The following is a 10,740-nucleotide window of genomic DNA, read 5'->3' as shown; positions in this document are numbered from 1 at the left end:
AAAGGAAGAAAGATCAAGCTTTTAGTCTGTTGTGACTGTTGATATCCATAAAGAAATAGAATTATAGCTTATATCACGAGTATTGCAAGTAGAATTTGAAGATACATAGCCAGTGACGATGCGACTCCAAGTATGTCTAAAAATAAGAATTTTTTTTAAAGCTTCAGGCTTCCGCATATTAGTGTAAGTTAGTTAAGTTCGTATCCTACTATAAGTCCTCATCTTAACTTTGTATTAATTCCTTTTGTCCTTTTTTGTGAGTTAAACTATTAAATATTTTAAGGCTATTTTGGTAAACCGATATTATATTCATGCTTTTATAGTAATACTAGTCTCTATGTACGTGCGTTGCACGTATATCTTTCGCTAGTCATTATAAAGTAAAAATTCGTGTGAAAGAAAATTGATACTATATATTTGTTAATTTTGTATATTGCACGTATATTTTGCGTACGTTTGTGATGAATACGCATACTTGTGAAAAGTTAAGTGATGTGGAACTTGAAAATTCGTAAGCTACAGTAATTAGTTTAATTATATGCCTATTTCATGTAGAAAAATCCTATAGTATTTTGAATTCTATGTTAAATTTTCACTGTCCAATTCTTAGATAACTTTTTAGTACATTTTTATACATCAGCATAATTTAATCGTAGAAGAGCGTAATAGACGGTTAATATTTTGAAAATACTTTTGTGATTCGATATTTAGCATTCTAATATACTAAAAGTTATTATATGGAACAACTCATCTCAAAATACCAAAAATCATGTAACTCAGCCATAGTCCTCAAAGATATTTTATATTATAGATTCCATCATATAAGAGATCTTACCAATCTTCTTCCCTGGGTCTTTAGCAGAATACTCTATATAAAATCATTCCTAATCTTATGTTTCTTTGTCTTAGCAAATACCTTAGACTACATGGGATATCAAAATTTTTATGCTGAGAAATAAATTAAAAAAGCAACAAACAAAAAGAAGAAAAACATGATAAATTGTATCATTACTAAGAACAAATATTAAAAAAACTCATTATTAGAATGAAAAACGTGTACTTTGCAAAGAAATTTAAACAAACTTTATATTAGTGTCTATTGGGACAAACAAATCAGTATCCAAACATAATTGAGATATTGATAATTTGATAATTTTTGTTGCTGCTTTTCTTAGCCAATATAATTAACGTAAAGAGGTTTCCTTATGAACAAGTCTTACATATACCCAAGTTAAATTTGATAGATTTAGTTGATCGCGTATATATCAGAATTCCTGGGTTAAATTCCTATTTTATTTATTACAACTCGTCATCTTAGCGGGTGTATTTTCAGTTTTGTCCTTTTCTTGTGAAGATTTATGTAAATAATTAAGGGCATATTTTAATGATATTTTCGTCGTTCAACATTTAGCTTTTAACATTCGTACTTTATAATAAATATAGAAGATAATAAAAGTAAACTTAATAAAGGATTCCTACAAACAAAAAGGAATTGAAAGTGCTTGTAACTTTTAGCCACAATCGGTTAAAATCTAAATGTACTCAATAATGACGTGGTGAGGAGTAGTCCAAAACAATAGTCTCCTAAAAGAATTTGACTCAAAAATAATTTTGTAGGCTTGTTGTATGTGTAGTTTAAATCGAAAAAGAATTCTATTATTAGGTAATTTACCCATTAGATCCTCAAATTATACAAATATTTAAGGGCATAAAAGTCGATCAATATTTTAGGGATATTTTAGTCGTTCAACATTTAGCATAAATTATTCGTGCTTTTATAATAACTAGGCTCTATGTTCGCGCGATGCACGAAATATCTCGTGTCAAAAGTGATAAACTTTCAATCTTGTATCTAATCAAGCGGCTTCGCTCCATTACAACTTGCTCGAGTAGCTGTTAACATAGGTCTAATTTATCGACATGTGTTTTTGTAAATTCAAAAGGCTGAAACTTGATTTGGTTTAGGTTATGTTATTCGGCTTAAATCTCTTTTAATGATAGGATTAAAAAAGAAGGTTAAAATATGTGCTACAAGGTACTCATCAACATTGTGTCTTCTTTTCCATGAAAGCAAAAAGTATTCAATTGATCCTTTTAATTATTTTTATCAATTCTTTTTGATAAAACATGATTAATTTTAATTTTAGACATAAAATTTTATCGAACTGAAAAAGGGTTAAAATCTGTGCTACAAGATACCTGTCAGCATCATGTCTTCTCTACCTATAAAAGCAAAAAGCATTCCATTGTTCTCTTTTAATTACTTTTATCAATTTTTTATCTTGATAAAATATGATTATGTTTTAATTTTAGACAATAAAAGCTTATCAATCATAAATTACTTGAGAAATCTGAAATAAGTCAATGACGACAAAAAAGATCAACACTTTGTAGGTTGTGATACCTATTAATATAATTAATTCAAAATGGTAAGGTCCAAGAGAATTTTGACAAATATCAACTTTATAGGGTCGCATGTGTAACTTAAACCTAATTTTTTTTTAGACTTAGGTTATTTATAATTTATCCTTAATTAAAAGTCAACTAATGTTTCCGGAATATTTCTAGATAATAAAACTTTATCAAATAAAAACTACTTGAGAAAAAGTCAGTAACAAAGAATAAAAAATAGATCAATACTTCGTTCGTTGTCATACCAATTTACATAATCCAAAACTCAAGGTTAAAAGGAATAGTCCAAAATCGATAAAGTTTCAAAAGAATTTTACCCAAAATCAACTTTGTAGGATAGGCATATGTGTAGTTTCTATTATATAGAAAAGGAAAGATGGTTGACCAAGGGCATATATGTCATTTTATAAAAATTTCATGTTTGTATTTTTTAAATGTAAAATACACGCGGACCCCACATTCCTCTAGCCACAACTCTCCTTTAAATGCACTATGCATGTGTTGATTAGACTATTTGTGCAGTGCAAATGCTCATTTCTAATCTTTTTCTCATTTTGGAAAATTATTAATTTTGTTTATAGAGACAATAAAATTAATTTTTTAAATAATACAACAACAAAAAGAAGTATCGATATTTATAAGATTTTCATATTTACCCATAGTATCTTAAAGCAATTTGATAATAAAAATTAAATAATTTTCATCTACCATATTATTCGAAGACGATTTCAAACTAAATATTTTTATATTCAAACGTAATTTTAAAATATATAGCTTAGTTAAACCTACAAAGTTAAATNTAGTCTTAGGTGATTTACCTTTATATCCTTAAACTATACAAATATTTAAGGTCATAAAAGTCGATTAATATTTTGAGGATATTTTAGTCGTTCAATATTTAGCATAAATTATTCGTGCTTTTATAATAACTAGTCTCTATGTTCGTGCGTTGCACGAGAAATATGTATTAAAAATAATAAACTTTTAATTGCTTACACTGTTGAATATGTACAAAGTACGAAGGTAATAATCAATTCCTTAAAATAAAAATTATCTAATATATAATTCGACCAAGTCATTAACAACATTTTTGACATAATATAGGATGACAAAATGGAATTAATTAAATATTTTAGAATCACAACGTTATGTGATTAAATCTGTAAACTCACTTAAAAATATAATATTATTTACTATTGTTTGTGAAGCGATACTTTACTTTAATTAAGCCTTCCGGTATACTAAAGTATTATCTGTTAAGCATTGAACTCTATGACCCTTCTTTTTTCTTTTTGCGTTGGACGTTATTCCGTTTCAATTATTACATATTTTTATGTCTAAAAATATTAGATTTCTTAGCGCCACATTCAAAACACATTTGTTTTATTATACAGAAGAAATCATACTGTACAAAAGTTATTGCTATAAATATCATGTGTCAAATATTACAAAACACGTACGAAAAATAATAAACTTTCTGTTGTGGTAAATATTTTAAAGTCTCTTATTACTGAATATGTATTTTAAAGTTCAATAATCTATATATTCTTTTAAAAAAAAATATATTATCGAAACCTACTCATTATTAAAGTTTTGACACAATCTAAAGACAAAATGGAACCGAGGATTTTGAGAATTATGTTAAAAGATTTAAAATCACTTCATGAATGCAATAAACACTTATGGAATAGGTATATTCAGAATTTATGGTCACGCTAGTTACTTAATATTTAATGATATAGGTATATGGGAGTCATATTTGTTTAGATTAAGATATAATAAAAAAACAACTATATTATTTATTACAAATCTTATATTTGAAAATTATAGATTCCGAACCACATAAATATTCTAATTCCATGTGGTGCACTTTATTTCAATCTCATGAGTCAAACCCAAACTCTATTTTTTCTAATAAATTCATTANTACGTTCGTAATTAATCAATCAACTAAGTTTAGTAAAAGTAAAAAGACATTAATTTCACATACTTAGTTTTTTTTAACTAAAAAAAAAAAAAACACTTGTTTGAATTATAAAGTAAAAAATAAACTATACAAAAACTTAATATTATTAGAGCAAAGCTACATTAAGAGAAAATAAAAAAATGCAGCAAGCAAAAAAAAGTGCAAACTTACTAAAGTACGCCATGAAGTGTTGCCTTAAAAATTACTATTTTGAAACTATCTCGAGAAGATGAAGAAGGCACACAAGGTAATTTGTATAAATCAAAATCTGCAATGCATCCTAATTGAATTAAAACTTTTTTAGAGTCTGCTAATTGCATTTGCCACTCTTGAACTTACCAAAACTGCTACTCCGCCCTGGGTGATCTAATCTTAACACTTTCGTCTAATCTTTTAACACAAAACAGGAAAATAAAAAACTGACATTTAACTACAAAAATAGTAAAACATCTAATATATTTAGAACTCAGAGATTCCACAAATAAAGTCCATGTCTCCAAAATGGCAAAATCTAATCGTGACCGACGCAGACACACCTTCAATAAGAATATACCAGAAAGAAAAGAAAATATTTAAAACATTTGTTCGGATTACTTTATTCCAGAAAGATTTAAAGGATGAAAAATAAAAAGTTAATAGCATGTTTGACCACATACAGTTTAATCAAGATTAAGTGGTGTATAACTTGCTGAAGACAAAAAAGAGAATTAACTTTAATGACTCGGTTCTACGGCGAAGAATTGAAAGATGTCTAATATTTGGTTTGTTTTGGTTCGACAATCAACTTATAGATAGATAGATATAGATATAGATACATAGATAGATAGATATAGATAGATAAAATATATATAGATGTTGATGATTGATAAATATAGATTGACGCGATGCATACACTAACGCTAGTAATGATAAAAGAAGCAAATTTATTTTCCACTTAAAAGAAGCTAGTAGGAGTAATTGATACCCTCCGCAACGTAGAAGCAGAACTTCTCGCAAGTCACGTGGCCTTGTACCAATTATAAATGTTTCCTATAACGCACAGGACGAAGTACAGAAGTTCCCAGTTTCAGTTTTTCATATTTGGCAAATCGTAATTCGTAACCCTCTCTAACACTGTGGCTGATCCCGCATCATTGGATCCTGTTATCTCCTTCTCTGCCGTCCGATCACCGCACACGTGCCGCAACAACCTCGATTATCTCATTCCCCCGCCTCAAAGCGTTACATGTTTACCATACGACCAGTCTCCCCTGCCCGCATCTAAGCTCTAGGGTTTCTTATGCTTCCGCCACTCTCCTAATCCTGAATCGATTTCGCATCGGTAAGCTCGGTTCCTTCCTTCTGCGCATTGCTATTATATTAATTTTCTTATGTGCATTTTTTATTGTTTTTAGTCGGTCTGTATAGTGGTGAAATAAAGAGATGGAGAAGGAGCTGATTGAGCTGTTTGATGCGGTAAAGCGAGCGGCTGATGCGGCCGCAGTTGACGGCGGTGCTGATTCGTCACCGGAGGAGAGTAGGTGCCTTGACGCTTTGAAACGGCTCAAGAAATTTCCTGTCAATTATCAAGTCCTCGTCTCCTCACAGGTACCCTGATATTTCCTCCTTTTTCTTCTGTCGCCATTGTGTTAATACACAATCTCCGGCGTTTTCAGTTTTAGAATCCCCATATTTGTCTGTTCAGTTTAGTCACTGTTGAAACGCTTACAGTTTGTTCAATCTATTTGCAGTCTATATGTACTTTTTTTTGTTGGAATGCAAATCTGTACGTAACAGCGGTTGCTTAGTTCTTCTGATGTTGAATGTATAAGGCATCAAGTTGTATACTAATCCCTCCCTTTCAATTTATGTGGCACACTTTCGTTATTAGTCCCTTCCAAATGAAATGACGCATTTATATATTTGGAAATGATTTAACTTTGAACTTTCTATTTTACACATTTATCCTTAATGAGAATCTTTTATAGCACACAAGTTGAAAGCCCCACAAAAGCTATTAAGTACTCTTAAGCTTTTAAGACCATAACTTCCAAAAGGCTTCCTTTTATTCTTAAACTCCGTGCCTAGTCAAACTATGTCACATAAATTGTAATGGGTTGAGTACTAGTTAGAGTTCATACAGCAATTAGGAAACCTAAGGTTAACCTAGTCTCTGGATTTGAGAAGCTTAAAGCCCTGATTAGACTTTTCTTTGCTGTTCGCTAGAAAATTTGCCAACTGTGATGTTTAAGCATTTGTGCTGAGGATGGAGTGAGGGAGTGAGGATAGAGGGAGGGAGAATCAGTATATCTTCTTACTAATTGAATAATTTTCGGGTTCTTGAAATAATTACTATTTATGGGTTGTTTTTTTCTAATTACTAAATTTATCCTTGTGCCCTAACATTTTACTATTGGAGCTATCCTGAAGCAACTTTGAGTATTCGTTGCGGATAGAAAAACAATATGGACTCGGGGAATGTAAACTTGTGAAATTGTGCTTCTGGTAAATTATAAAAAATGATCAACACAAATAGCCGTGAGTCTAGACCCCGGAGTCATGGATAGAGAGCTTCATTTTGAACATGGTCTCTTGGAGTAGTCCAAAATAGTTAAGGTATATATAAGATGTTTTGCCCTTGCAGATAGAACCTATCGGTCAAGGTGCACACGCCTTAACACCTTGACGCTTATACTAATAGCCCGTTTGGCCAAGCTTCTAAAATCAGCTTATTTTGAAAAGTGTTTTTATCAAAAGTGCTTTTCAAAAAAGTACTTTTAGTTAGAAGTAGTTTGTGTTTGACTAATTATTTGAAAAGCACTTTTGGATAGCAATTAGTGTTTGACCAAGCTTTTAAAAAGTGCTTCTAAGTGTATTTTTTCTCTAAAGTGTTTTTCAAAAAAGTGCCTTTTTTTTTCCTGCTTCTCAAAACATGCTTTTGTCTCTACTCAGAAGCACTTTTTCCCTTCTAAATGCTTGGCGAAACACCTTAACCCTGAAAAAGGCACTTTTGGCCAAAAAAGAAGCTTGGCAAAACATGCTATAAAGTGCCAAATAAGCGAAGCGAAGCGCACTGGTCTTCACCGAGCTTTAAGGCTTAAGCGCGCTTTAAACGTGCCCATAACAATACTAAAAAACATTCTAAATAAGGTAAATGTAGGAGAATGTTTAACTACATACATGGACGTGTCTAAAGAGTGTGTCCCATTCAATTACATTATGTAACATTGTAACATGCACGGGTAAACTGAACACCATTTTAACCCACAAAACAAAGGTTACAAGGTCAAATTACATCATTTGTTTATCCTCAAACTCGTCCTCAACCTTGTTTTCTCCTATTTGTGACTCAAATCTAAGTGTATCCAATGTATCTCTAAAAATCCTGACAGCACACAGTAAAGATCCCAATGCATCAACTGATGAAGATGAGGCACCACTTGCATCTCCAACCTACTTAGAAGAAAGGATTTTAAAGAGATTCTAACAAATTTTTAAGTTAAAATGTGAAATATAATGGAACTTCAATACCGCATGTGGATCAATCAATTGCGAGTTGCTTCTCAAAATGTGCAAATTACTCCAAGCACAATAATTTGAATTGGCATAATAGAACAATTAACCTTATTCAAATCGGTGTTGCTACACCTGACATTGGCTTGTTAACGATGCTCATAACTTTTCAACTAAATAATATAGTAAGACCAGTGTTTTTAATACAACCAGGATAGACAATTATTGAATACAAGTAGAAAAAATAATGGTAATAGTACTCACAAGACATTGGTAGTAGTGCAGCCCTATTGTTTCATCTTGCTATTACCGATGATGACTTCATATCTCCATTACAATAAGGACAAGAGTTGACCAAAAATTGCAAAATTGTAGTGAAAAAGGAAGCCAATATCAGTTGTAAATCCTATGTGAAAACAGACAAAAGCTAGGCAGAAGAGGAGAAATTCCTAACATCTGGTAACATGTCTTTGTTCGTGGCAAAAATTCTCATAGGCAACTAGTGCCACCTCTCGCTTGTCGTAGTTGCAATGGACACTATCTGGAATCCATCAATGTTATGTTGGCATTTCATCCATTCTGAGTACAGTCCGGATTTTTTACCAACAAAGATGACATACGTTCTCATCTAATACCAATAAAAAAAAATACTATTGGCGGTTGAATGCCGGATTTTGTGGTTTCTTAACGTCATATCTATGGGTTCTTCGAAGCTAGCAGTTGAATGCAGGATTTCTTTTTTTCTTAACCTTGTATCCGGTATACCTATATTATAAGAGATAATACATATTTGGAGGATGTCCACGTGTTTGAATGTGCGTATTGGTAATTTTAGCGTGTGCGGGTTTTGCAAATTCATTTCCGCCCCAAGTGGGGTGAGTGACTAGAGGGCAGAACCATCAGGTCTTCCTCTATGGTAGATGGGTCTGAGTTCTACCCCAGCGCCCTTCCCCTCCAAAATTTCTACCCCCTTCCGCCCCAAAGAAAACCCAAACTTTATGAGGTAGCTTAGAGATATCCATTCAAAAGACATTGAAAATTTCTTTTTGTGGGGTCTTGGTTCAAAGGAAATTTCTTATTAGTGCTATCGCAAATTTCTGGGTGTCATTGTTATTGCTACTGCTGCAATTCCCTCTTTCCGTTTTCACTCTGCTTTTGGGTAAAAGACGCGTGGCATTTTTCTGAGTTCATGCTTTTCAGCTGGTTTGTTTCATTTCCCTTGGGGCTTTCCTAGCGATTTTGGAATATCACATACTGGCTGTACTACCTGTTGTTGTTTCTTTGTTCTAGTTATTATGCACTTGAAGGTGCCCATCTGCTAGTGGAGGTACTTTTTTCCTGTATTTGATGGAAAGAATAATGTTTCAGGTGGGCAAACGTCTCCGGCTATTGACAAAACATCCAAGGGAGAAGATCCAGGCATTGGCTTCTGATGTAGTTAAGAACTGGAAGACCATAATTGTGAGAGAAACAATGAAAAATAAGAATGGCAATGGAGTAAACGGGGAATCTGTAAAATCTGAATGTGCTGGAGCTGATGGTGATGAAGCCAATAAATTTCAGAGTGTGAACTCGGTGAAGGTTGAAAAGGTGTCGAGGGGTGAGAATGTGAAGGTTGAGAAGTCAAGCAGGTCTGGGATTTCAAAATCTGAGAGAGCAGCAAAGTCAGAAAGTTCCTTTACCGAGATACAGTCTGAGAATGTCACTGTCTTGAAGACTGAGAGTACTACTTCCAAAAGCGTAAAGATTGAGAAGACACCCAAGGATGAGAAATTGAGCTCTAACGCGGCAACTGCTGCCCCACCAAAGTTGTCTGCTCTCATTTACTGTAAGGATTCTGTGAGAGACAAAGTTCGGGAGCTCCTTGCTGAGGCTCTTTGCAAAGTCTCAGGTGAAGTTGATGGCAATTTGAGGGATGCTGTGAATGCATGTGATCCTTATAGAGTTGCAGTTCAGGTGGAAACTGCAATGTTTGACAAGTGGGGTAGATCTAATGGAGCCCAGAAGTTCAAGTATAGATCTATAATGTTTAACATTAAGGATCCAAACAACCCAGATTTTCGGAGAAAAGTCCTTCTAGGACAGTACCCACCTCGTAGTATTATCGAATTGAGCCCAGAAGATATGGCAAGTGATGAAAGGCAACAGGAGAATCAGAAGATAAAAGAAAAAGCATTATTTAATAGCCAACTTGGAGGTCCTCCAGTGGCCAGTACTGATAAGTTCAAGTGCGGTAGGTGTGGGAAAAATCAGACCACTTACTACCAGATGCAAACTCGGAGTGCTGATGAACCAATGACCACATATGTGACGTGTGTAAACTGCGATAATCGCTGGAAGTTCTGTTAAACTTGATCCTTTCTCAACTATGATGTAGTTTCTAGGTAATTTTTTAATTGTCTTCTTTGAGGCGGTCTCCGATATGCATGGAACGATCGCCCATGCTATTTTATTGTATGGGATATTATGACATCTGAACTGTGTGTTTTTCTTTTCTGAGTTAGCCCTGTAGCCCAATTTTGTTACAAGTAGTTATTTGTCTATTTGTGATTAAACTCTCAGCTCTATGCTTGATCTAAAAGTTTTACTGTGGAGGTGCACTAAAGTTGAATGCCTAGTTTTTTGTTGAATCATTTGGCAACATGAGCTGGCGTGGTTGTCTACTATGGTATGCGATTCCGTTTATACAAACAAAATTTTCAAGTCCTGATCTCTCCTTATGCTCCTGACCCAAAGTCCTAGGGGAGTCAACTTCTCAAAGCATTCCTCTCTTTTACATTTGGTTTTTCTTTCTTCACCATAGAAATTTACAAGTAATTCCCGATTCATGGACATTTCATCTTTCCTAGGTTTAGTGAGCTGCAGGGAAG

The 10,740-nt window shown here is 33.1% G+C and overlaps 1 protein-coding gene across 2 annotated transcripts; it reads left to right on the top strand.

The window, feature by feature from the left end:
* The first annotated feature begins 5,427 nt into the window (after positions 1-5,427).
* LOC109239241 (transcription elongation factor TFIIS-like) lies at positions 5,428-10,487 on the top strand. 2 transcript variants are annotated; one of them, XM_019405783.1, is made up of 3 exons: positions 5,428-5,699; positions 5,786-5,965; positions 9,239-10,487. In XM_019405783.1, the coding sequence occupies exons 2-3, from the start codon at positions 5,801-5,803 to the stop codon at positions 10,217-10,219; spliced, it is 1,146 nt and encodes a 381-aa protein (XP_019261328.1). In that variant the 5' UTR covers positions 5,428-5,699; positions 5,786-5,800; the 3' UTR covers positions 10,220-10,487. The 2 variants fall into 2 exon arrangements, with proteins under 2 accessions (XP_019261328.1, XP_019261326.1); XM_019405781.1 differs by having other exon boundaries at positions 5,429-5,699; positions 5,773-5,965.
* The last annotated feature ends 253 nt before the right edge of the window (positions 10,488-10,740 follow it).

This window comes from Nicotiana attenuata, unplaced genomic scaffold (assembly GCF_001879085.1).
Source record: "Nicotiana attenuata strain UT unplaced genomic scaffold, NIATTr2, whole genome shotgun sequence".
Taxonomy (NCBI): domain Eukaryota; kingdom Viridiplantae; phylum Streptophyta; class Magnoliopsida; order Solanales; family Solanaceae; genus Nicotiana; species Nicotiana attenuata.
Note: the sequence above shows the minus strand (reverse complement) of the source record. Positions and strands in the feature narration are given on the sequence as shown.

Coding starts and splice junctions, on each gene's coding strand:
- LOC109239241 (XM_019405783.1), top strand. CDS start 5,801: ATGGAGAAGGAGCTGATTGAGCTGTTTGATGCGGTAAAGCGAGCGGCT. Junction 5,966..9,238: donor AAGTCCTCGTCTCCTCACAG/GTACCCTGATAT, acceptor ATAATGTTTCAG/GTGGGCAAACGTCTCCGGCT.